Source organism: Caloenas nicobarica, chromosome 2, assembly GCF_036013445.1.
Source record: "Caloenas nicobarica isolate bCalNic1 chromosome 2, bCalNic1.hap1, whole genome shotgun sequence".
Taxonomy (NCBI): Eukaryota; Metazoa; Chordata; class Aves; order Columbiformes; family Columbidae; genus Caloenas; species Caloenas nicobarica.
In genome coordinates this window covers 668,789-695,519 of record NC_088246.1, presented here as the reverse complement: position 1 = coordinate 695,519, position 26,731 = coordinate 668,789, and the positions used below count along the sequence as shown (strand labels likewise).

The 26,731-nt window shown below is 61.2% G+C and overlaps 5 protein-coding genes across 5 annotated transcripts in view; 2 read left to right on the top strand and 3 right to left on the bottom strand.

Moving 5' to 3' along the window:
• The first annotated feature begins 867 nt into the window (after positions 1-867).
• On the top strand, positions 868-3,437 carry RARRES2 (retinoic acid receptor responder 2). The gene is made up of 5 exons (XM_065630097.1): positions 868-1,153; positions 2,300-2,404; positions 2,632-2,736; positions 2,827-2,962; positions 3,282-3,437. Exons 1-4 carry the CDS (start codon positions 989-991, stop codon positions 2,938-2,940), a joined length of 489 nt encoding a protein of 162 aa, XP_065486169.1. The 5' UTR covers positions 868-988; the 3' UTR covers positions 2,941-2,962; positions 3,282-3,437.
• LRRC61 (leucine rich repeat containing 61) lies at positions 3,414-4,915 on the bottom strand. The gene has a single exon (XM_065630093.1). The coding sequence runs from the start codon at positions 4,739-4,741 to the stop codon at positions 3,926-3,928; it is 816 nt and encodes a 271-aa protein (XP_065486165.1). The 5' UTR covers positions 4,742-4,915; the 3' UTR covers positions 3,414-3,925.
• Positions 4,916-6,218: 1,303 nt separating this feature from the next.
• Positions 6,219-24,040, bottom strand: LOC135986222 (zinc finger protein 436-like). The gene is made up of 10 exons (XM_065630099.1): positions 23,937-24,040; positions 23,354-23,515; positions 23,072-23,198; positions 22,684-22,791; positions 21,667-22,440; positions 16,383-16,387; positions 8,142-8,664; positions 7,835-7,915; positions 7,579-7,677; positions 6,219-7,345 (listed from the first exon to the last, which is right to left on the bottom strand). Exons 3-10 carry the CDS (start codon positions 23,196-23,198, stop codon positions 6,456-6,458), a joined length of 2,607 nt encoding a protein of 868 aa, XP_065486171.1. The 5' UTR covers positions 23,354-23,515; positions 23,937-24,040; the 3' UTR covers positions 6,219-6,455.
• Positions 12,295-12,930, bottom strand: LOC135986297 (zinc finger protein 707-like). Its single transcript, XM_065630247.1, has 3 exons — positions 12,774-12,930; positions 12,386-12,493; positions 12,295-12,323 (listed from the first exon to the last, which is right to left on the bottom strand). The coding sequence occupies exons 1-3, from the start codon at positions 12,928-12,930 to the stop codon at positions 12,295-12,297; spliced, it is 294 nt and encodes a 97-aa protein (XP_065486319.1).
• A 1,996-nt stretch (positions 24,041-26,036) lies between the features above and the next one.
• The window catches only part of LOC135986331 (uncharacterized), an 84,515-nt gene continuing 83,820 nt past the window's right edge, over positions 26,037-26,731 (top strand). The window contains 2 exon segments of the mRNA XM_065630308.1: positions 26,037-26,063; positions 26,400-26,526. Coding sequence (XP_065486380.1) covers positions 26,400-26,526 — 127 coding nt within the window. The 5' untranslated portion in view covers positions 26,037-26,063.

Genomic DNA, 26,731 nt, shown 5'->3' with positions numbered 1-26,731 from the left:
TGGACTCCATGAGCTTGAGGGGCTTTTCCAACCAAAAATTAATGTACACTGTGATTAAGTTAGAAGGGACATATCCGTCATTAACCAACTGACATGATCAATGCTTTCTGACCACCTGCAAAACGAGGGGATAGTTTTCAAGTTTTAGATCCTTCTGCGTGACAAGAGGGAGACAGAAGATTGAGTAATACATTGTTTAGAAGCAGAGTGCTTTGTTTATATTTAACTAATAATTAATAAATGTATAGTAAGTAAGAAACTAAACAATTGTAACTAACATCATCAATTATTTCTTAGTATAGATGTATTGTATGTGAAAATTTTCAAAAATTGTAATGCATATGTAATAATTATGTGAATATAAGTAACGCAAGAGCATCCAGTCATGGGAGCACTTATGGAGGATGATCCCCAGTGTCCCCCAGCGCTGATAAAAATAAAGAATGCTGCTTAACAGCACAATTGACTCTGCCGTTAAGTTTATTTCTTCATTTCACAGCACCCCCACAGTGACACCTCCCTCCCAACACACCGTGTCGGGTCAGGAGGAGCCTCCCCGGGCTCCCCGCCAGCAGCAGTGACGTGCGGCTGCTCACCAAGGGCCGCTGGCACCGAGCCCGAGCGGTTTGTTTGCCCGAGGTGGGGGATTCGCTCCCCTCCTGCCCCTGAGCACCCCTGCCCGGGGGGCACGAGGCTGTGGCTGAGCCCAGGGTGATGCCAGTGTCCCCTCCGGTGTCCCCTGTGCCAACCAGCCGCTGGTGTAGCCATGTCCAACCGCTCCTCCCCGCGGCCTTGCCGGAGGGGCCGTGCTGGGGGATGGCGGTGCCGGGGGGGCCGCGCAAGCAGCCTGCGGGGCCGGCCCGGGGGCGGAAAGAGGGCAGTTCCCAGGAAATCGGTTAATGAAAGACCAAAAGCGCCAGCGGATCGATCGGATCGATCGGCGAGGCTCTGTGGGGTCAGGCGGCCCCGGCAGCCCCCCGCGGCAGGGATGAGGTTCCCGCTAGCCCTCTGCCTGGGCTTGGTGGCCCTGGCCACCACCAGCCCGTCCCCGCTGCAGCGGCGGGTGGTGAGGGAGGTGCTGGACTATGTGAACGGCCGCAGCAACGCGCAGCTCCTGTTCAAGGAGCAGGCGGTGGAAGGGGCTGTGGAGCGGGTGAGTGCGGGGGCTGCGGGTACCCTGGGACCCCGGGGAGGGGGGACACGGCGGCCGAGCCCCTGGCCCAGCGTTGGCAGAGATGGGCAGGACGGGAGGATGGGCAGGGATGTAGGAAACGATCATCTTGCCAATAGAACAGGCCCAGGCAGGATCTCATTGCAAAGCAGATTTTATTAACAATTTTGCAAGATGACCTAAATGTCAGCACACAGAATAGGGCAAAAAGCCCCTGCTTATATCTCCCTAAATCCCAGCTGCAAATTCCCTCCCCTGTTCCCCAGTGGTTGGTACTGCAGGGTTTACAGAGCACCCGACCCTGCCTCAGTTTACCTGTCTCATTCATCTAATTCTAACAACTCCCTCCCCTTATGGATTTATTTAAAATATGGGTTCCTGCCTCTTTGCTTACCCTTTCCCCTAGATTAACTTTTAAAATACAATAATCAGTTTGCATTCCAGGATTAGTTCGAAGAGACTTTGTTTTATATTAAGGATCCATAGTCTGATGTCTCTCAGTCCTTCCCTGCACTGGGCTCAGGCAGCAGGTCCCCAGTTTTGTAAAAACAACGTTCCTCCTTCAGTGGCTCCTTGCAGGGAGGGGTCGGGGTGGCATGGAGGCGGTTTGGCGCCAGGGTGTCATGGAGGGGGCCACAGCTGGTTGTGGGGACGGACGTGCAGGCAGGCCGGTCACCTGGGCGTGCAGGCAGGCGCTGGCAGAGCTCAGCTACTCATTAACCGTGACGCGACTGGCCACGGGGCGAGCGGCTGCGGGTGTCCCGCTGTCCCGGTGTGGCTGGGAGCACCGACGGCAGCCGCTTGGATGCGTCTGTTCCTCGGGAAGGGCTGGGGGCTTTGGGGAACTTCCAATTTGGGCCACTCACCTGTGTTGGGACCCACCTTGCAGGGTCTCCGAGAGGCTGTTCCCTGGGGCCAGATTTACCCTCGGGGCCGTGAGGGGTTGGGGTCCCTCTGCTCCTGTCCTGCTGTGACCTGGTGCCCCCCACCCGTGACCACCTCACCCAGCAGCCCCCAAGTGTACGCGGCACGAGCTCTCGGCAGCACCCAGTGCCCCGGCCCTACACCAGCTGCCTCACCCCCTCCTGTGCCTCCCACAGCTGATGTTCTGTCCCTCTGCCCCCCCAGGAGGACCCGTCGGGGACGTTTGTCCAGCTGCGGGTCAGCCTGGTGCAGACGTCCTGCAAGAAGAGGACACAGCAGCGGCAGAACTGCCGGACCCTGGAGAACCGCGTGAGTCAGGGTGCCAGCGGCACGTCCCCACCCCGGGTACATGTCCTGCGGGGACGTGGCAGCTTTGCCTTCCCAGATCCCCCTGCCTGCCCTGTCCCTCCACCACGCTGCCACATGTGCCGGGGAGGGCTGGAGGTGACGATGGTCCCCGCAGGGCAGGGCGCTGGCTGGGATCTGCCAGGGGTCCCCAGGGGGCCAGGCAGTGACGGGCTGTGCATTGTCCCCAGAGGAAGCCAACCTGCCTGGCTTGCTACAAGTTTGACAACAGCAATGTCCCCAAGGTGCTGGACAAGTACCACAACTGTGGCCCCAGCCATCAACTGGCGGTGAAGGTGAGCTGTCCCACTGGCACAGGTTCCCCCCTGCTGCCGGCACCCCGGTGGTGCCGCGGTGGGTGCCAGCCCATGTGCTCTGCCACGCAGGAGTTCAAACACCGAGATGAGGTGGAGTGCAGGGCGGTGGAGGAGGCTGGCAAGTCGTCAGACGCACTCTACCTCCCCGGCATGTACGCCTTCTCCAAGGGGCTACCAGCCTAGGGACGTCTCCACATCCCCAACGGTGGGTGCTGAGGATGGCGGGGCTGGGGGCGGGACAGACCCGGCTCTCCCACTAACAGAGCTCTGGCATCTCCCGTGCTGGTGGGATGTGGATGCTCCTCCATTAAGAGTGGAGTCAGGCTGGGGTTCCCCCCAGGACTCCCCCAGGCGCTGGGGACTGTCCTTGGCCAGGAGAAATCCCCTGGGACACCTCCAGCCAGGTCTGCTGGCCCTGGGGCAGGGTGACAGGGACAAGGTCATGGGGAGATGTGTGTGTGTGCGCGCATGAGTGTGCCGGGGGTTCCTCTGGCAGCCAGCCCCTCCTCGTGTCCCCTCTCCAGGCCACCACCTCCACCAGCGCAAGGAGATGGACGCTGCCACGGGGACCAGCCCCCCCCGCCTCCGCTTGCCGCCCCCCAGCACCGTGTCACCACGGGACGGTCCTGGACGTGTTCCCTCCCCACCTGCCCCCCACTCACCAGTAAACCCTGGCTCTGGCTCCTGCTGTCACTGCTGTTATTCCCACCCGGGATCGCTGTGGGTGAGGGGGCCTGGGGTGGGCTCAGACCCATGTCCCTCTGGCCACGGGGACTCCGTGCCAGCTCCCACTCTGCCATCAGGTGTGTCACCCCCTGCCCCTCGTCCCCAGCCCAGGAGGAGGGATGGGGATGCAGTGGGTAGAGGCGAGACTCCCCGGCTGCTCAGGAGCTAGGGCGGCGCAGCAGAGAGGGATCTCCGAGGACAGCATGCCTTTACTGCACAGCCCTGCAATGTCCCCTGGCCCCTGTGTGCAGCCTCCCCAGCCCCACAGTCTCTCCTCTAGGCTGGAGAGCTCAGGGATGGCTCCAAAATCTCAGAGGACATCTCTGCTCCTGTTGCGGCTCTGCAGGGGACCCTCGAGGCTGGGTTCCCTCTGGCGAGGCTGGGCCAGGATGGCAGTGGCGTTGGGGGGGTCTCCTCTCATGGAACCGGGGGGTCTGATGGCTCAGAAGACGTAGGAGTTGGGGTCGGGGCGACTGTTCAGCGCCCGCTCCGCCTGGGCGATGGTGTCGTCGGCGCGGCGGCTCAGCTCCCGGCACTCCTGCAGCACTTCCCCAAACTGCTTGTAGGCCTCCTCCATGATGGAGCTGCGCCGGGGCGGCCGCGGCTCCCAAAAACCCGCCTCCACCCAGGGCTGGGCCACGCGGGGCGGTTCGGCGCCAGCACCGGCATTGCCACCGCCGCTGCCGCGTCCCAGCGAGCTGTCGAGATCCCGGCAGAGCTGGTAGAGCTCGCTGCCGCGGCCGGACACCCGCTCGCCGTCGATGGCTTTGAGGCCGGGGAACATGTCTGCCAGGGCGGCGCGGTACGCCGGCGCGGCGCACAGGGGGTTGGCGAGCCGGGCCAGGGGGTCGCGGAGGCGCAGGCTCTCCAGGCGCCGCAGCCCCGTCAGGCAGCGCAGCTGCTGCAGGCTGCTCAGCAGGTTCCCGGCCACGTTGAGGCTCTGCAGGTTGTGACAGGAGCCCAGCGGCTCCAGGCTGGTGACGCGGTTACGGGACAGGTTGAGGACGGCGAGGGACTTGAGGGCGGCCAGTGGCCCCAGCTGGGTGATGGCGTTGCCGGAGAGGTCCAGCCACTCCAGGCTGGTGCAGTCGCCCAGGCAGCCCAGGTGGGCGATGCCGCGGCCGCGCAGCCTCAGCAGCAGGATGGACTCCAGGGCGAACTCCCCGGTGCTGGCCTTCAGCAGCTGGGGGGTGATGCGCAGCACCCCCCCCGCCTCCTCCTCCTCGTCCTCCTCGCCCACCTCCCCGCGCCCCTCCATCCTGCCGGGGGGCCCGGACCTGCTCCCCTCCTGCACCTGGGGGAGGGTTGGGGGGTCAGCCCCGCGTCCCCCTGGCTGGGGAGGACGCGGGGGGGGGCTCCCCGGCACGGCTGGGTCACAGCTCCCCCGTGGGGTGCGTGGGGACACCCGCGGGGCCAGAGCCCGTGGGACCCCCCCGCCCCGCCCGCACTCACCGCACGGCGGCTCCCGGCGGCCCCCGCGGCTCCCCCCCCCCCCGGTTGCCATGGAGACGAGCGGCCGCCGAGGCCCCGCCCAACCGGGAACGGCAGCGGCAGCCGGGGGGGCTGAGCGGGCACGGACACGCGTGGGGCCACTGCGTGCACACACATCCACCCCCCGCCCCGACCCCCCGGGAGGCCCCGCGTGTGCGACACCCCAAGGACACGGGGTCACCCCCACCCTGCTCCAGCCCCCCCGGAGGGAGGGACGGACGGATGGGTGGAGGACAGCTGGACGGATGGGTGGGACAGAGGGACGGATACACGGCTGGACGGACGGATGCTCTGATCATAGAACGTCCTGAGCCGGAAGGACCCACCAGGACCATGGAGTCCAGCTCCTGTCCCTGCACAGGACACCCCACAGGTCACCCCGTGTGTCTGAGGACGCTGTCCAGTCTCTTCTTGAACACTGTCAGGTTGGGGCTGTGACACCTCCCTGGGGAGCCTGTTCCAGTGTCCAGCACCTCTGGGTGAAGAACCTTTTCCTCGTGTCCAGCTGCCCCTCCCCTGGCACATCTTCTGCCGTTCCCTGGGTTCTGTCCCTGTCACAGAGAGAAGAGCTCAGCCCTGCCCCTCCTGCTCCCCTGCTGGAGCTGCAGCCCCATGAGCTCTGCCCTCAGTCTCCTCTGCTCCAGCCGAACAAACCCAGGGACTTCAGCCGCTCCTCATCCGGCTTCCCCTCCAAACCCTTCACCAACTTCATGGCATCCTCTGGACACCCACCAGTAGCTTGGCAGGACAGATCCTCTGATGGAGGATGGACGGATGCTCTGATGGACAGATGGTCAGACAGACAGCTGGATGCCAGGCAGGTTGGAGGTGCGGGGCAGAGCTGACATGGTGCTGGGGCAGCGGGCACCCACGGGCAGCACAGCTCTGCCTCTGCTGGGGCAACGTCCCCAGGCCATGCCCACAGCCCCACTGTGACCGGTGTCCCCAGGGATGCCTCCAAAGGCAGCGATGGCGATGCTGAGCCCGGCAGTGCCCAGGGCAGCAGGACACCAGTTCAGCCCTGGCTTGGTGCAGAGCCCCAGGACATCAGGCCAGCTCTCCACTGTCCCCAGGGAGCGACCATGTCCCCATTGAATCCACCTTTTCCCCACTCGCCAGCCGAGTGTCACCATGCCACGGTTGTGGGTGCCCATGTGCCCCTGGCAGCCCCATGCTGCCTGTACTGCCCCCCTGCCCGGCTCCGAGACCCTCAGGAAAAATTGAAAAAAGTCAGTTTATTGGCAGTTTTGGTTCGTTCCTACCGCAGCAGTGCCCAGGTGGGTGGGTGCCCCTGTGCCCCACAGCCCCCTGCACCCGGCCAGCACCGCACAGGGAGAGGCCCCATCCCAGAGAGACCGCGGGGCTCCTCCTGCACCTCTGATTCACCCCATGCCAGCCCCAGCGCAGAGCATGATGCTGGTTTATAAAAGCATTTCAGAGCTGAGGTTTTTCCATCGGCCACAGCACCTGTGGCAGCTGCTCTACATGCCATGTGCCACGGCTCCGGCGGGCAGCAGCACAGCACTGGGGCCAACCAGCAGCAGGAGAACACTGCTGGGACACGGGGCTGCGGGCAGGGCTGAGATCCACAGGCAGGAGCCAGCAGCAAGTCCCAAGGGAGGGTCCCCAGCCCAGGGGAGGGTGCTGAGGACACGAGCATCAGTGGGAGCGACCAGGGCCCCTGGCACATCCCTGCACTGAGCCTGTGGCACAGCGGGGCTGAGGGCAGTGGGGACAGGCCAGTTCTGCTGGGACACGGCTGTGACAGTGCTGGTGATACTGGTGGCATGGTGAGCGTGCTCATGGCGCAGCAGGTAGGTTTTGTGGCTGAAGCTCTTGCCGCAGTGGGTGCAAACGTGGAGCTGGTCGCTGCTGTGCACCACCTGGTGCTGTGCCAGGCCGGTCTGGGAGCCAAAGCGCTTGCGGCACCGGAGGCAGGCGTGGGGACGGTCACCCGTGTGCACATGCTGGTGTCGGGTCAGGTGCTGCTTCTTGCTGAAGCCCTTCCTGCACTGGGTGCAGGCGAAGGGACACGGGGGGGCCGGGCTCCCGCCGCCCGGGCAGGGCTGGAATCCGCCCTCGCCCACCGGCAGCTGCGGGCTGAGCTGTGCGTGGACGCAGAATTTGCAGGCGCTGGCGGGGCTCTGGTCCAGCGGTGGCCAGGACATGGTGATGACAGGCAGCCCACTGCAGTCCCGCTCCTCTGGGCACGGCTGCTCTGGCGTGCCAGTGCCCACGCAGGCCAGCGTGCCGGTGGCGTGAGGGAAAGTGCCGGCTGGGGGCTGCCCTGCCAGCGGGTCTTCGGCTCTGCAGCCGGTCAGCAACTCCTCATACTCCTCCTCCACCTTCACCGTCCTCACCAGCCAGTCCTCTGTGGGGCACACACAGCAGGGCGGTGGGGACACGGTGCACCGGTGCCCCCCACACTAAGGATGGCGGTTCCAGCACCGCCACCGGCCACAGGGATAGAGCGACTGTCACTGCACAGCCCCAGTGTGCCCGGCAGCACGTCAGCCGTGGCTGGAGCTCTGTGTGTGGGACAGGGCTGTGCCGTGCTGGCCGGTGGGTTCGCCATGTGCTGGCAATGCCGGTGTGTGGCCTCACCTGAGCAGCTGCGCTCCGGGCCCCCTGGCTCCCCCGCAGCTCCCAGCTCCTCTCCATCGCCCTCGGGGATCAGCTCCATCTTGGGGACCACCAGCCGCCCTGGGAAGACAAAAGGGGGCAAAGCCAGGGTTGCCCTCCAGCTCTGGGACTGCCCCTCACCCTTTGGGGATCCTGGGAGACCCCTGGGAGCAGGGGACAAGCAGAGGGACGTGCAGGAAACGTGCAGGGGGTCACGTAGGACCGCCTTGGCACCCACCTGAGCCGGTGCAGCCCGGTGCCTCTGTATCCTCCACCTGCTCTGCCAGCGGGACCGGCTCTGGCTTGGCCACAGGGGAACCTGGGCAGGGTGGGATGAGACCGGGCTGAGCCCCTCAATTGCAGCCCCTCAAGAGCCCCTATGGGTCCCTCTCTCCCTCCTCACAGAACCCGAAAACCTGTCATCTGCAGGGGCTGGGCAGCTCTGCTGCCTCCCACCTTGCCCATCCCCAGGGCTGGGGACTGAGGGTGGCACCCACTGGTGGCTCTCCTGGTTCTGCTTCCAGCCGCAGGTCGGTCACACTCACCACACTCGCACGGCTTCTCCCAGCTGTGGACCCTCTGGTGGGTGACGAGGGTCATCCTGTCCCCGAAGGCCTGGGGGCAGCAGGTGCAGGAGAAGGGTCGCTCCCTGGTGTGGATGTGCTGGTGCCTCAGCAGGTGCTGCTTGCGGCTGAAGCCCTTCCCACAGAGGGCGCAGGTGAAGCTGCGCTCCCCGGTGTGGGTGCGCAGGTGGCTCAGCAGATTCTGCTTGTGGACAAAGCGCTTCCCGCAGTGGGTGCACGTGAAGGGCCGCTCCTCGGTGTGGGTGCGCTGGTGTCTGACCAGGTGGTTCTTCTGCTTGAAGTGGTGGCCGCAGTTGTTGCAAACGAAGGGCTTCTCCCCGGTGTGCACACGCCGGTGGCTCAGCAGGTGCTCCTTGCGGGCAAAGCTCTTGCTGCAGTCGGTGCAGCCGAAGGGCCGCTCGCCCGTGTGGCTCCGCATGTGCACGGCCAGTGACGTCTGGCGTGTGAAACTCTTGTCGCACTCAAGGCAGGAGTAAGGGGTTGTCTCATGTGGCCTGGGGACTGGATGGAAATGAGAGTGCCCTGATGAGCCACTGCTGCTACTGCCTGGCCGGCTGTGGAACAAGCCCCTCGACTGCGTCCTGTCCAAATTGTGCATACCGGTGAGCATGGCAGTGGGTGCTGGTAGCTCCTCAGAGATACCCTCGACTTTGCTCTGCGTCTCAGAGCTGACAGCGGCTGAGGAGGAAAGGCCGGGTCAGCGCTGGGGCCGGGACAGGCACGTGGGACCCTCCCCATGGGGAATGGCACAGGCACCCGCCAGCCCCCCACCCTTCCTGGCTGCAGGACACAGCTGGCGGGGCAGCAGCTCCCTGCACTGTGGGACGGCAGACAGACCTCACCGGGCAGCACCGAGCACCTGGGGCCAAGGGGACGGTGCTGCTGGAACCCCCCGCCCCCACCGCAGCCCCAAATACCCACCTGGCCCAGGGCTCTGGTGCCCCCGCCGCACCCCGGGGGGGTCTGGCACGCACGGCGTCTCTTCTCGCTCCAGCTTGCAGATGATCTCGGGCTTGACGGCGGCCCAGCCTGTGCGGGGCACACAGAGAAGCCCCCTCGCCCGCACTGCCCCTGAAACACCCTGTCCTATCCTGTCCCCTTATATCCCATCCCATCCCCTCCCCTCTCCTCCCCCAGGACCGCTCTCCAGGACGCTGCCCGGCAGGGTCAAACCTGCCATCACAGCCGCTACGCCAGCGCTCGGGCAGCAACGGCAACAGCTGGATTTGCCCTTCCAAGGGCTCCGGCTCAGCTAAAGAGCTGAATTCCGGCTCCAGCCCAGCCCAGCAGCGCCAGAGAGAGTCCTCACCCAGCGAGGCGACCATCTCGTAGTTCTCCAGCATCACCTCCCGGTAGAGCCGCCGCTGCCAGCCCGCCAGCTCTGCCCACTCCGCGGGGGAGAAGTAGAGGGCCACGTCCTCGAACGTCACCGCCATCTGCAGCCACAAGCGCCCCCGGCTCAGCGGGACTGGGGGGCGCTGCCCGGCCCGGCCCCGGCAGCGCCAGGAGCACGGCGGGGCTCTCCCCGCTCGCCCCCCTCTCTCCTCGCCGCCTCAGCGCCAGCGCCGCAGCTTGGGGACAGCCCCGAGCTGGCGCCCACGCCAACGTGCTCCCCCCGGGGGCCTCGCTCTGCTCCCCGGGGCCCGGCGGGCTCCCGCTCCTCACTGGGCTCTGCCGCGGTTCAGCCCCCGCCGCCAAAGGAGCGGAGAAACAGCAGCGCTGCTGAGGGGACAAGAACGGGACAAGCGGGGACCCCCCCGGCCAGCACTCACCGCCCCCCAGCCCCGCTCCGGCCGCCCCGCACGGGCGCGCCCGCCCCGCCCCGGCCTCTTATACTCGGCGTGACGTCATCGGCCAGCAAGTCCCTCTTTGGCCACTGCGGGTCACGTGTCCCGGCCGGGGCTCCTCCCACCGCGCTGTGCCCATTCACTGTGGCCCAGCCCAGCCCGGGGCGTCACCCACCGCGTGTCCTGGGCCACCCCGGGCCCGGACTCGCCCCCCCGCCGAGCCAGCAGCGCTTTGGGCCAGAGTCTCTTAACCACCCACCCGCCCCAGCAAGGAAAGGTAATAGGAGGATAAGGGAGAGAGACTTGCAAGTCGGAAAAGTTAACAATGCTTTACTAATGCTACTAATCAAATAGTTGCCATTGTGGCAAACCGGTGTGCAAGCTGTGGGAGCAACCCCCTTGCGCCCTGGCACCAGAATAAACATACCTGCTTTATAACTCATCTCGGGTTGTAGAGTTTATTCTGCACGTCAAGTATAAGGTTGTGTGATTTTTAATATACTCTCTCTTTCATGTTACTTAGCAAGCTGAATTTGCTGAAATCTTAAGCTGTCAAGTTCTGCTCATATTTACCAAACTTGCATCTACTTCCTATACACAAAAGTGGCTCCAGATTACAGCAAACACCGTCGAGATCAGGTTTGGTTTGCACTTTGCTGGCAAGAACGGAATTGACTGGGGAGAACATGATGACTTCAAGGCTAAAACAAAGATATTAGGGACATCTCCGAGACAGGGGCTGCTCTGCACTGTGCTGGGAAGAGAAGGATTCACTTGGACAAAGCAGCAACACAAGGTGATGGACTATAAACAATATCTACAGTAAAACAACACAAAGGCCCATCCGAGATCAGTGAAAAAGATCCAACGGGAAGCAACGAGACCCCGGAGTCAACTATTGCTCTTGGACTGACTTGTGGTGTGAGGGGTGGATAAACAGTCTGTAAGGTGTAAAACCCAGGGATTTCTGTGCTTGGCTGGGCCCTCTGTGAAGGCGCCAGCTCCAGCCAACCCTCCTGCTATTCTACTGCAATAAATTATTGATTTCTACGAACTCTGATGCCTGAGAGTTTGCGTGGACAGACCTGGGATCCAGACTCTGGAGCGACCCGGCACCAGCCCCCTGGAGGGGAGGTGAGCAGCTGAGATGCTGAGTGATGAAACTGTGAAATCCCAGCCAAGCGATATAAAGAATGGGGTGTGCACACATAACCTGTGGCCATAAATACATATAAACCCTGACCTGTTTCCCCTTACCCTCTGTGTCTCTTAGACTTGAACCACTGACCAAGTCCGGGGCTGAGTTTGCATCCAGCTGCACCCGGACTCGTCTCTGAGAAGCTGAGAAAGCAAGAGGGTCCATTCTGAAGCTCATGACCCAATGAGAGGGCCTCCCTCTGCCCGTTTGCAGCCTGTTCCCACAGAAACCACCTGAAACAGCCCTCACTCCATTCTGCTTGGCACATTTCCTCCCTGCAGTAACACTGAACCTTGCCATCCAATCTGCTCAGCTGCACCTAGAGTGATCTACACGCTGCTCTGCGGCAAGCAGGATCCTAAACCACTGACCTGCGGCAGCCACTGCTCCTGTCACTGGACGGACACACAGAGACCTCGTTCCCTCAGTCCATGGCCATCCCTCTAAAATGTCCCTTGAGTTCACTGCGTCCATGGCTTTCAGCTCTGATCTGTCACAACAGTCTCCGGGGGCAGGAGAGATGCTGGTGGTGTGGGACGGTTCACGCTGCACCCCAAGGCCGTGGCTGGGGTGCCTGGGTGGCCTGTGCCCACGCTCTGCTGGCTCAAGGTGTTGATCTCCAGGATGTGGCTCGGTGCCAGTTCCGGAAGCCAGTTCAGGTTTCGTCACCACTGCATGTTGCTCAGATTCATCTGAGTTCATTCTTCATTAATCCAGGCGATTCTTACAACGTATAACACCGTCAGTATGGCATCTAGCAACCACACCGGTGCTGACATTCCCAGTTAGCCTCAACTCAGCCTCCAGTACAGTCAGCTGCTGGGATGCCCGTCACTACAGAAATACAGATGGGCTCCTGAGGTGCGGAGGTGACAGCAAAGCTGAGTACAAAGACCAGTAATGTTCTCATATCAGAAGCCGATATTACACAGAGCACCATAACCATCATCCTGCCCCAGCTCCCAGAGGTGATGAACAGCACCTCAGGGAATATATATGGCACGTAAGGATTTACAGAATATAAACATGCGAACAAAGAAAACAACATTGAGACCAGCGAATCTTAAACTAACCTAATGAATGCTTATAACAAATGTTTTAACACGCTCTGGTCAGACCTGTCATTATCTCAACCCTTCGCACCCAGGGATGGAGCACCTGGGGCCAAGGGGACGGTGCTGCTGGAACCCCCCACCCCCACCGCAGCCCCAAATACCCACCTGGCCCAGGGCTCTGGTGCCCCCGCCGCACCCCGGGGGGGTCTGGCACGCACGGCGTCTCTTCTCGCTCCAGCTTGCAGATGATCTCGGGCTTGACGGCGGCCCAGCCTGTGCGGGGCACACAGAGAAGCCCCCTCGCCCGCACTGCCCCTGAAACACCCTGTCCTATCCTGTCCCATTATATCCCATCCCATCCCCTCCCCTCTCCTCCCCCAGGACCGCTCTCCAGGACGCTGCCCGGCAGGGTCAAACCTGCCATCACAGCCGCTACGCCAGCGCTCGGGCAGCAACGGCAACAGCTGGATTTGCCCTTCCAAGGGCTCCGGCTCAGCTAAAGAGCTGAATTCCGGCTCCAGCCCAGCCCAGCAGCGCCAGAGAGAGTCCTCACCCAGCGAGGCGACCATCTCGTAGTTCTCCAGCATCACCTCCCGGTAGAGCCGCCGCTGCCAGCCCGCCAGCTCTGCCCACTCCGCGGGGGAGAAGTAGAGGGCCACGTCCTCGAACGTCACCGCCATCTGCAGCCACAAGCACACCCGGCTCAGCATGCCCCACCGTGCATTTGCCAACCACCTCTGCCAAAATCCTGCAGCTGCCTTGCAGGGTCCTGGCAGCACTGAGGGCTCCACCGTCCTGAGAGCAGCTCCGGGAGAGCTCAGAGCATCCTGTGCAAGGGAAGGATGAGGGCAGAGGGTGGCACAGCGGCGTGGCACAGCAGCATCACCACTGCACCGGGGTGTCACTCAGCAGGTCCTGGGCGGGGGACACTCCACTGCTGTTCCCGAGAGGAGCAGAGGAGGCAGCCTTATAGGCAGGTTTCCCCTGCTCGTGACGCATTAGGGACCCACAGCAGAGCAGAGGGGACTGTGCCCTGTCCCCCACCCGCACCATAAGCCGGAGCCCCTGCCAGGGCCGGGCACAGCACCGTGACACAAGGCCTGGCCCGAGGCCGGGCAGCAGGCACGCTCCTGCCTGCTCCTGCCCGTGCTGCGGCTCAGCGGGCAGGCACGGGAGCAGCTGCACCGCACCGGCTCCCAAACCGCTTCTCTCCCGAGCCGCGTCGGGCTGGGGGCGGCCGGCAGAGCGCACGGGAGCGGAGGGGCCGTCGGGGCCGGGTCCCCGCCCGGGGCCGCCCGGCGGGGGATGCCCGCGGCCGGGGGCCGCCGGGACCCCGCGGGGGCAGCGCCCGCCCCCGTGCCCGGGGCCGCGGGCACCCCTAGAGACGGCCCCGGGAGCCGCCGCCGCCTCAGCCCGGGAGGGCCGCCTGCTCGGCTCGGGGGGCACCGGGGGAGCGCCCTCTGTCTGTCCCCCACCCCTCTGTCCCCAGGCTGACGCGTTTCTGTGCCCCGTGTCCTTGTCCTGCATCCTGGTGCCACCACGTCCTTGTCTCCCCGGCCGCTACCTCCATCTCGCAGTCAGTGCTGCCGCCGCTGCTGCCCGAAGCTGCGGGAGGGGGCGACGCCGGTACCGGGTCCCGGCAGGACGGGGGCAGCTCGCGGGGGGCGGCAGCCGAAACGAGGGACCTGCGTGGGGCGGCATCAGGGGGATGCCGGGAGAGCGCCAGACGGGGTGGGGGCGGATTGTCCTCAAGGCTGCCGGGAAATGGAGCCTCCTGGGCGGGGGCGCTGAGGCACAGCAGGACGAGTAGTCCGAGGGGGACACAGCAGGACGAGTAGTCCGGGGCGGGCAGAGGGACACCCGGCAGGGCTGCGGACATCCCCGTCCCCGGGCAGGGCTGGGGCCCTGGGACAGTGCATGGGGGACAGGGGGGTGACTGTTGCCGGGGGCGTCCCCACGTCCCTGGAGGCTCCGTCAGGTCTGATGGCAGCACCTGGGCACTGTGAGATGGGGCTGGGTGGGACCCTGGAGGGGCCCTGGGGACCGGGGGGATGTCCTGAGGGACACTGGAGATGCCCTGAGTGGTGCGGGAGAAACCTGGAGATGCCTTGGGGGATCCTGGAGATGCCCTGGGGACCTGAAGATACCCTGGGGACACTGGAGATATCCTGAGGGATGCAGGGGGACCTGGACATGCCCTGGGGGACTAGGAGATGACCTGGGAGGCCCTGGAGATGCCCTGGGGACCAGAGGATGCCCTGGGGGACCTAGAGATGCCCTGGGGACCCTGGAGATGCCCTGGAGACCGGGCAGATGCCCTGATCCTGACCAACATGGTGTCCTGGGAGCAGGAGCCACCGAGCCGGGGACAGGGCACAAGGCAGCAGCTCCTGCCCGGGACACCCAGCACCCCCGGCCGCCCCGTCCCCGCTCACTCTCGCTGTGGTAGGTGACGACGGCCACGGTGAGGTGGATCTCCCCGGGGCTGGGGCCGGGCGCGGAGCTGATGGAGTAGTAGCGCGGCTGGAGCAGCGGCAGCTGGGTGAGCAGCAGGGAGGCCGGCAGCCCCACCGAGGGGAACTCCTCCAGCACCTCCAGCAGCGTGGGGCAGCGGAACCACTTCCAGTCCTCGTACAGCCGGGCGTCCTGCGAGGCACCAGCTGGGCCACGGCCACTGCCCGGCATCCCAGCCCGGCAGGGACCCGGTATCCCAGCCAGGGAGGGGCCAGCATCCCAGTGTCCCAGTATCCCAGCTAGGGAGGGGCCAGCATCCCAGTATCCCAGCCAGGGAGGGGCCAGCATCCCAGTATCCTGGCCAGGGAGGGGCCAGCATCCCAGTGTCCCAGTATCCCAGCTAGGGAGGGGTCAGCATCCCAGTATCCCAGCCAGGGAGGGGCCAGCATCCCAGTGTCCCAGTATCCCAGCTAGGGAGGGGCCAGCATCCCAGTATCCCAGCCAGGGAGGGGCCAGCATCCCAGTATCCCGGCCAGGGAGGGGCCAGCATCCCAGTGTCCCAGTATCCCAGCTAGGGAGGGGTCAGCATCCCAGTATCCCAGCCAGGGAGGGGCCAGCATCCCAGTGTCCCAGTATCCCAGCTAGGGAGGGGCCAGCATCCCAGCATCCCAGCCAGGGAGGGGCCAGCATCCCAGTATCCCAATATCCCAGCTAGGGAGGGGCCAGCATCCCAGCATCCCAGTGTCCCAGCCAGGGATGGGCCAGCATCGCAGTATCCCAGCCAGGGAAGGGCCAGCATCGCAGTATCCCTGCCAGGGGGCGGCCAGCACCCCTGTATCCCAGCTAGGGATACAGCCCAGCATTCCAGTATCCCAGCCAAGGATGAGCCCAGCATCCCAGTATCCCAGTATCCCAGCCAAGGATGAGCCAGCATCCTGGCCAGAGAGGGGCCAGCATGCCAGTATCCCAGCCAAGGAGAGGAGCCAGCATCCCAGTATCACAGCCAGTGAGGCACCAGCATCCCAGTATCCCAGCCAGGGAGGAGCCCAGCGCCCCAGTATCCCAGCCAGGGAGAGGCCAGCATCCAAGTATCCCAACCAGGCAGGGACTAGTATCCCAGTGTCACTGCCAAGGATGAGCCCAGCATCCCAGTATCTCAGCCAGGGAGGGACCTGTATCCCAGAATCCCAGCCAGGGAGAGACCAGCATCCCAGTATCCCAGCCACTGAGGAGCCAGCATCCCAGTATCCCGGCCAGGGAGGAACCAGCATCGCAGTATCCTTGCCAGGGAGAGACCAGCATCTCACCCCCCCAGCCCGTCTCTCAGGGGGTGGCAGCCCCACCATGCCCCTCCTCGCACCCCCTGTGTGCAGGCTGCACAACAAGCAGAAGCCACAGATGCAATGCAAAGATCAAATTTATTTTTGTTACCTCGCTACTGGGGGGTCTCCGAAACAGCACTTAAGCTCCCAGGCAGAGATCACACATGTGGAGACGCAGGCGCTGCGGAGTTCAGCTCTGGTTGAAGCTCAACAAGTCTGCTCATTTCAGTGTTTCTAGGGCTGCACGCAGGCACAGTTTACCGCACTGCTCTGACCTTTGCCTGCAAGAATCTCAGGGATGCACAATAAGGTGCCTTTACCACTTTTTCACAGGCCTGTTATCTAAACACAGAGGTTCTACTTGTGCTTTATGTGTTTCTCTACACCCCAGCTGCAGTCACTTGAGTGTATTTACAGTTCTTCTCCTTGCTGAATCTTCCGTTATTCCTGCACAACACTGCACTTGGCTTCTTCAACTCCAGCCTTTTAGGGGAACAGAGGGAAACTTTGGGTACAATTGAATTTGTGCTGCTGTGCTGACTGAAAAATAATTACAAAAGCTGATGGGAAGAACAGGCAGTTCCCAGGGAGCTCAGGCGGCTCTTGCACAGGTGGCACTTGTCGCCGAGAAAAGTCCATGTCCCTCCAGCCCCCTGGGGACGCTGCTTCACCCCCTTCCAGGTGCCAGAGGCCCGGGGCAGATCCCGGCCACTCGCTGTGTCCAACAGAAACAGGCTGGGGAAGGGGTTGAGGGACAAGCAAGGGGACGCTGGCCCCAAGGTGCTGCCGCTGGTGAGTGGTGACAGAGACTGTGCTGCTGTGGAGCTTGCTGCTTGTCATCAGCACCCCCGCCCAGTGGGATGGGGAGGGAATCTGATTAAAAACCCCTAAATCTCATGGACTGAGATAATGACAGTTTAATAGGATAGAAGAGGAAGGGAATAGCCATAATGATGAGGACAGAAGGAAACACTAAACAAGTGATGCACAACACAATTGCTCACCCCGCGCTGACCGATGCCCAGCCCATCCCTGAGCCGCAGCTCCCCCGGGACAGCGCCGGGAGTTTCTTTGAGTGATCTGAAGACCGTTCTGCAGCAAGCATGTTGTGTATTGATAAGGATCATGGCCAAAAAATCATTGCGGCGAAACTAGTTCATCCAGCCGCAGGAGATAACACATTCAGTACAGGGAGAACTGCGATTTACATATCAAGGACAAGCTAACGAGCCACAGCCCCGGCCGGCTGGCCGGTACCGAGGTGGGGGATGTGCCGTAGGGCACCGAGCTCCATCTTCTGAGATGCCCAGCTTGGTACACACAGGGGAAAGGCTGAGACCCTTCAACACGGCCCGAGACTTGTCGATTTTTCGCAATCACCCCTTCCCCCCAGACTTCCCTTGACTGGGAGAGCTATCAAAAAGCTCACCTAAAACAGCACTGGGAGGGAACCCACCACCCTGAGGACCCTCCGCCCACCAGCCTCGCCGCAGGAACAGAACCAGACACCGGAGGACGCTGCGCTCCTGATCTACAAACCCCAGCATCCTCACCGTGGGACACCGGAGGCCACACATCATCATAGAAGTCTCCTCATCCCCGCTATGGAGCCGTAAGAGTAGCTGGATCCCTCATCTTTTCCCTCTTCCTTTCTCTCTGCTCTTTCCTTCTCTCTTTTTTCTTCTATATCCCTATTTCTTTGTCTCTCCTTCTGTCAGTAATGGTATCTTTCTCTCTCTCTTATACCTTAGTTTTCCTTCCCTCTCTACCACTCTCTTTCTCTCTTTTCCTTTTGAACATAGAAGAGTAACATCATCTGAAGCTCTGCTGTTCGATTCTAGTTAAATTTTGTATTATAGCTACTAATGGTTGCCAATACATTGCTCGTAGAGGGACTTTTGCTGTTAATGTATTGATAAGTTCTGTGATACTGTAAAATACTTTTACCAAGCCACTATTAGCTGTAACTAGTATTCCAACACGTACTTTTAGTAAAACTCATAATTGAATTGGACCCCTGGAGTGATTGTCTGTCATTCACTTCACGTAACCACGCAGAATTAACCCAGAGTTAACTCACCCTGGTCTCATCTGTTGAGTCAGGGCGCGTGTCGCGTTCAGAGTTAACTCATCCCTCATCCCATCTGTTGCATCCTCATGGCAAAACTGAGGAAGTGTGGACTGGACGATCGGGTAGAGAGGTGGACCACAAACTGGCTGAAGGAGAGAAGCCAGAGAGTCGTGGTCAATGGGGCAGAGTCTGGTTGGAGGCCTGTATCTAGTGGAGTGCCTCAAGGGTCAGTTCTGGGACCAATGCTATTCAATATATTCATCAACGACTTGGATGAGGGAATTGAGTGTACTATCAGCAAGTTTGCTGATGACACCAAGCTGGGAGGAGTGGCTGACACGCCAGAAGGCCGTGCTGCCATCCAGCGAGATCTGGACAGGCTAGAGAGTTGGGCGGGGAAAAATTTAATGAAATATAACAAGGGAAAATGTAGAGTCTTGCATCTGGGCAGGAACAACCCCAGGTTCCAGTATAGGTTGGGGAATGACCTGTTGGAGAGCAGTGTAGGGGAAAGGGACCTGGGGGTCCCGGGGACAGCAGGGTGACCATGAGCCAGCACTGGGCCCTTGTGGCCAAGAAGGCCAATGGGACCTGGGGTGTATTAGAAGGGGGTGGTTAGTAGGTCAGAGAGGTTCTCCTTCCCCTCTACTCTGCCCTGGTGACACCTCATCTGGAATATTGTGTCCAGTTCTGGGCCCCTCAGTTCAAGAAGGACAGGGAACTGCTGGAGAGAGTCCAGCGCAGCCACGAAGATGATGAAGGGAGTGGAGCATCTCCCTTATGAGGAAAGGCTGAGGAGCTGGGGCTCTTTAGCTTGGAGAAGAGGAGACTGAGGGGTGACCTCATCAATGTTTATAAATATATAAAGGGTGGGTGTCAGTAGGATGGAGCCAGGCTCTTCTCGGTGACAGCCAACAGTAAGACAAGGGGTAATGGGTTCAAGCTGGAACACAAGAGGTTCCACTTAAATTTGAGAAGAAACTTCTTCTCAGTGAGGGTGACGGAACACTGGAACAGGCTGCCCAGGGAGGTTGTGGATTCTCCTTCTCTGGAGACATTCAAAACCCACCTGGACGCCTTCCTGTGTAACCTCACCTGGGTGTTCCTGCTCTGGCAGGGGGATTGGACTAGATGATCTTTCGAGGTCCCTTCCAATCCCTACATTCTGTGATTCTGTCATAGCATTCCGGGTTAAGCCAGACCTGGACTGCTCCCTGTTGTTGAATTTACTAAAAGATTATATGGCTTGCCCGACCCCTGAGGGTCTTAAGTGGGCCTCTGGATGTTGGTCGTCTCCAGCTATTGTAACTGAGCGAATAAGGGACTTGGCAAAAGAAAACAGGTTTAAGCTCGGAAAAGGTAAAGCTGTGGTCTGTGCTGTTTTAGGAGCGGCATTGATAGCTGCCCAGAAAGACAAAGAAACCGCAGAGGGTGATTAAGTCGTTGCAGACAGAGTTGACAGCAGAGTGTTCTAAGTGGCAACAAGCAGAAAAGGAGTTAGCTGATAACAAACTAATAATAGAAAACTTCTTCCCCATTGATTGGGTGTGATTAATAATCAGCTCCGAAAGATGGCATTTGAGGTACAGAAATGACAACACCGCCTAATAATAACAAACTAGGTGTATTGCAAAATACGTTATGGTATCATAAATTGATATTACACAGGACAGCAATACGATAACCCTCATCCTTCTCCCAGAGGTGATGAGCAGCATTGCAGGGAATGCACACAATTGACATAATTCAGCCCAGTGGGCCCTTGACCCCTCAGGCCACCAAGGAAGGGATGCAACAGATGATGGGCTCGTGACCAAGGGGCAGACTTGACCACGGGCACTATTGCACAGGTTGTCAATGGATGTGAAACGCGCTGCAATCAAGCAAGACAAGCGGTTAAAGGCTCTGCGGTGTGGGGGAAATGGTGAAATATAAATCCTGGTTTGGCTGGGAGAGAGTTAACTTTCCTCTGAGCAGCTGGTATAATGCTGTATTTAGTATGAGCAGAATGCTGATTATATACAGATATTTTTGTTTGTTGTTGTGCAATGTTCATACCAAATCAAGGACTTTTCAGCGAGGAGACTGGAGAGGCACAACAACCTGGAAGGGTGGGGTAGATGAGTGGAAGGCACATAATGCAAAAGAGAGAAGCAGCAATACATTTAGATGATAAAACAATAATTTGATAGAGTTCAATGAACAAAGGAATTTAATAAAGTTTAACAGTGGTGCGACAAAGATATTAAGTTTCATGGCAAGGTTCACCGTATTATTTACTGCACAGAAGAATGGAAAAGTGGAAGACTTGAGAATGACACAGAGACCAGAGAACCAAAGAGTAAAGAAGACAAAAGTTATAATAATGATAATTATTATAATAATTAATATGGAGCCATGTAGCCACATGGCTTAGTAATGTTTCAGTAGTACCAATTCTTTGCTCCATGATAAATGAGTCTTGGAAAAGTCACCCACTATTCACACATTTATCGTGTGATCCGAGTTCCTAGCTCATGCATTGGTGCTCGGCATTGGATGTAGCATCGAATTCAAAATTCCTTTTGCTGTGGTGACCATCCAGAAAGAGTTTTCCACCAGTGGTGTTCTCCATCCTTCTTCACTCCCTCTAGGACACGCTGTATCTTCTCTGCATCGTGATGCATGGTCACCAGGGCTCTTTGTCCATTGTGCCAAATCCGTTTCAGCAACTGACTCGGGTCATCCTGTTGCAACACTTTTCTCACCAATGTGAGGTTTGTTCCAACAGGGGCTGGTAATAAATCTGGATACAATGTGTAGTTATGTGTAGCTGGATTTTAGGAGCTGGTGGGTTGTGACAGGACCTGAATAGCTGAAGTGACATCCCGTAGGCTCGGTAAAATTCCAGATGCAGATATCTGAGAGATTATATGTCTCTATAGGGGTGTTGTCTGTAATATACAATCACAAAGGGTTCTCATACAAACACATCCAACATACACAAGTACAGTCTCAGCAGGTTCATCAGGATGTATTGCAAAATGCCATGTTTTGTTCAGCTTGGAGGAAGCGATGTTTGAATATTAGCCAGCTCTCTTGGCCCCCTGCCTTCTGGAGCCGTATCCCATGGGTTTCTGCCAAGCAGGACCTTGAAGACGCCAAAGTTCGCCCAGCTGTTGTCCATGGGTTTAGTCCGACTTATTGTCCTGCTTCCTCCATGCAGGATCCTGAACTCCACCACCTCATGGTCACTGCAGCCGAGGCTGCTCCAAACCATGACACCTCCAACCAGTTCTTCTTGGTTTGTTAGGCCAAGGTCCAGCAGCATCCCTCTCCTCACTGGCTCCTCCACCATCCGTGTCAAAAAGTTGTCACCTGTAGGAACCTCCTGGACTGTGCGTGCTCAGATGTGTTGCCCACCCAGCAGATGTCGGGGTGATTGGAGTCTGCCATGAGAACCAGGGCATGTGATCATGAGGCCACTTCCAGCTGTCTGTAGGAAGCCTCCTCAGCTTCCTCCTCCTGAGGAGGTGGCCTGTAGGAAACACCCACAACAGTGCCCCCTTGTTAGCTTGTCCCCTAATTTTTACTCGGTGCAGGTGAAGGTTTCTCACGACCGTGGATGCGCTGGTGCCTGTTCAGGTTGCTCTTCAGGCTGAAGCCCTTGCCACAGTGGCTGCAGGCAAAGGGCTTCTCCCCAGTGTGGATGCGCTGGTGCCTCAGCAGATCATTATTGTAACTGAAGCTCTTGCCACAGTCAGTGCAGGGAAAGGGCTTCTCCCCGGTGTGGATGTGCTGGTGGCTGATCAGGTTCCTCTTATCCCTGAAGCTGTTGCCACAGTGGCTGCAGGGAAAGGGCTTCTCCCCAGTGTGGATGCGCTGGTGCTTCAGCAGATCATGATTATCCCTGTAGCTCTTGCCACAGTCAGTGCAGGCAAAAGGTTTCTCCCCGGTGTGGCTGCGCTGGTGCTTGTTCAGGTTGCTCTTTAGGCTGAAGCTCTTCCCACAGTGGCTGCAGGCAAAAGGCTTCTCGCCAGTGTGGATGCGCTGGTGCCTGACCAGGTAGCTCTTCCTGCTGAAGCTCTTGCCACACTCAGTGCAGGCAAAGGGGCGCTCCCCGGTGTGCGTGCGCTGGTGGGACATGAAGAGGAACTTACGGGTGAAGCCCTTGCCACACTGAGTGCAGGTGAAGGGCTTCTCACCAGTGTGGACGCACTGGTGGACAGTGAGTTTCCTCTTGTCCCTGAAGGCCTTGGGGCAGTGGGCGCAAGCAAAGGGGCGCTCCCTGGTGTGGATGCGCTGGTGGCTGATCAGGTTCCTCTTCTCCCTGATCCCCGGCTGCCCCTCGGGGATCCCATCAGCCTCCATCTGTGTCCCAGGGTCAGCGGCTGCTGAGGAGGAGAGGCCGGGTCAGGGCTGGGGCTGGGACAGGCACGTGGGACCCTCCCCATGGGGAATGGCACAGGTACCCGCCAGCCCCCCACCCTTCCTGGCTGCAGGACACAGCTGGCGGGGCAGCAGCTCCCTGCACCGTGGGACGGCAGACAGACCTCACCGGGCAGCACCGCGCACCTGGGGCCAAGGGGACGGTGCTGCTGGAACCCCCCGCCCCCACCGCAGCCCCAAATACCCACCTGGCCCAGGGCTCTGGTGCCCCCGCCGCACCCCGGGGGGGTCTGGCACGCACGGCGTCTCTTCTCGCTCCAGCTTGCAGATGATCTCGGGCTTGACGGCGGCCCAGCCTGTGCGGGGCACACAGAGAAGCCCCCTCGCCCGCACTGCCCCTGAAACACCCTGTCCTATCCTGTCCCCTTATATCCCATCCCATCCCCTCCCCTCTCCTCCCCCAGGACCGCTCTCCAGGACGCTGCCCGGCAGGGTCAAACCTGCCATCACAGCCGCTACGCCAGCGCTCGGGCAGCAACGGCAACAGCTGGATTTGCCCTTCCAAGGGCTCCGGCTCAGCTAAAGAGCTGAATTCCGGCTCCAGCCCAGCCCAGCAGCGCCAGAGAGAGTCCTCACCCAGCGAGGCGACCATCTCGTAGTTCTCCAGCATCACCTCCCGGTAGAGCCGCCGCTGCCAGCCCGCCAGCTCTGCCCACTCCGCGGGGGAGAAGTAGAGGGCCACGTCCTCGAACGTCACCGCCATCTGCAGCCACAAGCGCCCCCGGCTCAGCGGGCGCATGGGCAGCGCGGGGGCTGCCACGGCTGCAGCTCCGCACAACCTCAGCCAGGGCAGAGCAGGGCCTGCAGACGGGTTGATCGCCAGCGCCGGGGCGGGCGCCGGCTCTGCCTGACCCCCACCTTGCCGGAGCAGCCCGCAGCCCGGCGCGGCGCTGGCTCTCGCCGCGGGCACGGAGGCACAAATGTGGATGCGGGAAGATGCGGCTGGGATGCTCCGGATTGCGCAGGAGATGCCTGGCCCCCGAGCAGCCGCTCCGGCCAAGCAGCGGGGACAGACGGGCCCTGCCAAGCACAACGTTGGCATTAGCCCGGCAGGGCAGGATTGTTAGCTTGTCCTCCCCTCCCCACAAGCTCCCTCCCCTGCCAGCCCCCGCGTTCCCTCCAGCCAGAGCCTTCCCAGCTCCGGGGGAAAGCACCGACCCGGCGAGCGTCGCCCCCGCAGCCGGCCGGCTCGGGGCCGAGGCAGCGCTCGCCAGCACCGAGCATGTGGGGCAGCTCCTGCCCGAGCCCCGCAGCGCTTCGTGCACAGCAGCCGGCGGCAGAGGCCGGGAAGCGGCGGCGCCGGCCGCGCTGGGGCCGCTCGGGGCAGACAAAGCCCCCGCTCCCCCGGCGGCGGCCGCTGCGGGGCCCCAGCCCAAGCGGAGCCCCAGCGGGACAGCCCGAGGCCGCCGCGAGCGGCTGCAAACCCCCCGGCCCCGCTCACCGGCGCCCGCCCCCGCCGAGCTCGCTCCGGCCGCCGGGCCCCGCCGCCCCCACGGGCCCCGCGGAGCCGCCGCTCGCGGGTCGATCGCTCCGGGGCGTCGCGCGCGAATGGCGGCGGGGGCGGGGCGGGGCGGGGCGGGGCGATCCCGGGGCCGGTTCGCGCTGGTCGGTAAATCCCAGCGAGCGGCTGGAACGAGCCGCTCTTGGGCCGCTGTTCGGAGGCTCCTCGCACTTGCCCGGCCCGGGCCGAGCGGGACTCGCGGCTGCACTTCGCTTCAGCGCTGCAGGAGCGGGGACGGTGCTGCCAGGGCTTTAGCAGGGAGCTCTGGGGAGGTGAAATCGCGAATCAGTGGAAACGCGCAGTTTCTGCCCATCCCTCTGTCCCTCCCCGGCCCTTCCCAGCAGCGCAGGGCAGGCTCTGGGCTGGGGCCGCGTCTCCTGCGCTCCCTGCAGCCTCGCTCGGGGCCGAGGGGCCTTGGGGCTGGGCCAGCTCCAGCCTCTGCAACAGCTGTGCACATCTGCATGGACGGCATGGGCATCCCCGGGGCTTCCCCAGCCCCCGCGCACACGGGGATGCTCGTGTCCGTTCTACAGGCTGGCTCAGATCTCCCCCGGCACCCCCGCACACAAAGCTGCCCACGGCGGCCGTGCCCAGCGAGAGGTGGTGGCACGGGCAGTCTGCTGGGACATGGGACACGAGATGTCTGCATGTGCTGGGGAGCCACAGGGATGGGCGCTCTGAACGACCCGGAGACACAGACTCCGAAACGTGACAAGGCTGAGAGGCTCTGAGATAGAGACATCTGTGAGCAAAGCGGCAGGAACAGGGACGGGGGGACAAGGACGAGTCACGTGTCCCAACCTCTGCAGCTGCTGCCATGATCTGGAGGCCGAGAAACCCTCGCAGAAGGTTCTCTCAGCAATCTTCTCAGAAGGTTCTCTCAGTGCCATCTAGCAAATAATAAATAACCATCAGGCTCAGTGCTCCGTGGCCATGGGACTGTTTTTATCCCAGCCAACGGGTTTTGCCTTTTGTTTCCTGATTCTCCTCCCCATCCCACTGAGGGCTGGGGATGGATCAGTGAGTGACCTCATGGTCATAGCAGGAGGGGTGGCTCAATCTGGGGACCTGCACAGGGGTCCAAACAAGCCCAGAGAACCACAGATTTTTATATCTTTACAAACCATTCGTACCATGATTCAGTCCAATAGTAATATTTCAATTTGGGGTCTTCTTGCTTCTCATTGGATCTTTTTCACTGATCTCAGATGGGCCTTTGTTCTGTTCAGCTGTAGATATTGTTTATAGTCTATAGCCTTGCAGGTGCTGTTTTGTCTGTAAAGTCTCCGCCTTGGCCTTGAAGTCATTCTTTTTTCCCCAGCAAACTGCAAACCAAACCGGATCTTGCAGCTCCTCAGTGTAGTTTGTAGTTGCTTTTGGTAACTACGAGCAGGACTTCACAGCTTAAGATTTCAGCCAATTCAGCTTATTAAGTAACATGAAGCAGAGAGTATATTAAAAATCATACAACCTTATAATTCCAGGTGATTCATTAGATTTAGTTGGCATTCACTTAAGCTAAAGGATTGATATGAAACTTGAGTTGGGCTCCTCCAGTGACCTGTGAGTAGCAAAACCATCTCCACACAGCCAGCTATTCAGCAGAGAGCTCACAGCAGCTCCCCCAGGCCGTCACATTTATGGAAAAAAGCGGTTGGCTCGCAGTCGAATCGCACACGGAGGGAAAGGTCCGCACGAGACCCCCTGCACCCACCACTGATGGGGGTTCAGCTGCTGTTCCGCTGCCCTGGGGGTCTCCTAACAGGAGTTCTTGGCCCGGCTGCAGCTCTGGCCGTTCCCTCCTGTGGACTCTGGCCCAAAGCGCTGCTGGTTCGGCGGGGGGGCGAGTCCGGGCCCGGGGTGGCCCAGGACACGCGGTGGGTGACGCCCCGGGCTGGGCTGGGCCACAGTGAATGGGCACAGCGCGGTGGGAGGAGCCCCGGCCGGGACACGTGACCCGCAGTGGCCAAAGAGGGACTTGCTGGCCGATGACGTCACGCCGAGTATAAGAGGCCGGGGCGGGGCGGGCGCGCCCGTGCGGGGCGGCCGGAGCGGGGCTGGGGGGCGGTGAGTGCTGGCCGGGGGGGTCCCCGCTTGTCCCGTTCTTGTCCCCTCAGCAGCGCTGCTGTTTCTCCGCTCCTTTGGCGGCGGGGGCTGAACCGCGGCAGAGCCCAGTGAGGAGCGGGAGCCCGCCGGGCCCCGGGGAGCAGAGCGAGGCCCCCGGGGGGAGCACGTTGGCGTGGGCGCCAGCTCGGGGCTGTCCCCAAGCTGCGGCGCTGGCGCTGAGGCGGCGAGGAGAGAGGGGGGCGAGCGGGGAGAGCCCCGCCGTGCTCCTGGCGCTGCCGGGGCCGGGCCGGGCAGCGCCCCCCAGTCCCGCTGAGCCGGGGGCGCTTGTGGCTGCAGATGGCGGTGACGTTCGAGGACGTGGCCCTCTACTTCTCCCCCGCGGAGTGGGCAGAGCTGGCGGGCTGGCAGCGGCGGCTCTACCGGGAGGTGATGCTGGAGAACTACGAGATGGTCGCCTCGCTGGGTGAGGACTCTCTCTGGCGCTGCTGGGCTGGGCTGGAGCCGGAATTCAGCTCTTTAGCTGAGCCGGAGCCCTTGGAAGGGCAAATCCAGCTGTTGCCGTTGCTGCCCGAGCGCTGGCGTAGCGGCTGTGATGGCAGGTTTGACCCTGCCGGGCAGCGTCCTGGAGAGCGGTCCTGGGGGAGGAGAGGGGAGGGGATGGGATGGGA

Excerpts from the sequence above, each read along its gene's own strand:
- RARRES2 (XM_065630097.1), top strand. The coding sequence starts at position 989 with ATGAGGTTCCCGCTAGCCCTCTGCCTGGGCTTGGTGGCCCTGGCCACC. Across the intron at positions 1,154-2,299 it reads TGGAAGGGGCTGTGGAGCGG|GAGGACCCGTCGGGGACGTT; the intron begins GTGAGTGCGGGG and ends CTGCCCCCCCAG. Across the intron at positions 2,405-2,631 it reads GCCGGACCCTGGAGAACCGC|AGGAAGCCAACCTGCCTGGC; the intron begins GTGAGTCAGGGT and ends CATTGTCCCCAG.
- LRRC61 (XM_065630093.1), bottom strand. The coding sequence starts at position 4,741 with ATGGAGGGGCGCGGGGAGGTGGGCGAGGAGGACGAGGAGGAGGAGGCG.
- LOC135986297 (XM_065630247.1), bottom strand. The coding sequence starts at position 12,930 with ATGCTGAGCCGGGTGTGCTTGTGGCTGCAGATGGCGGTGACGTTCGAG. Across the intron at positions 12,494-12,773 it reads CGAGATGGTCGCCTCGCTGG|GCTGGGCCGCCGTCAAGCCC; the intron begins GTGAGGACTCTC and ends TGCCCCGCACAG. Across the intron at positions 12,324-12,385 it reads GCACCAGAGCCCTGGGCCAG|GTGCTCCATCCCTGGGTGCG; the intron begins GTGGGTATTTGG and ends CCTTGGCCCCAG.
- LOC135986222 (XM_065630099.1), bottom strand. The coding sequence starts at position 23,198 with ATGGCGGTGACGTTCGAGGACGTGGCCCTCTACTTCTCCCCCGCGGAG. Across the intron at positions 22,441-22,683 it reads GCACCAGAGCCCTGGGCCAG|CAGCCGCTGACCCTGGGACA; the intron begins GTGGGTATTTGG and ends TCTCCTCCTCAG. Across the intron at positions 7,916-8,141 it reads GGAGAAGCCGTGCGAGTGTG|GTTCCCCTGTGGCCAAGCCA; the intron begins GTGAGTGTGACC and ends CACCCTGCCCAG.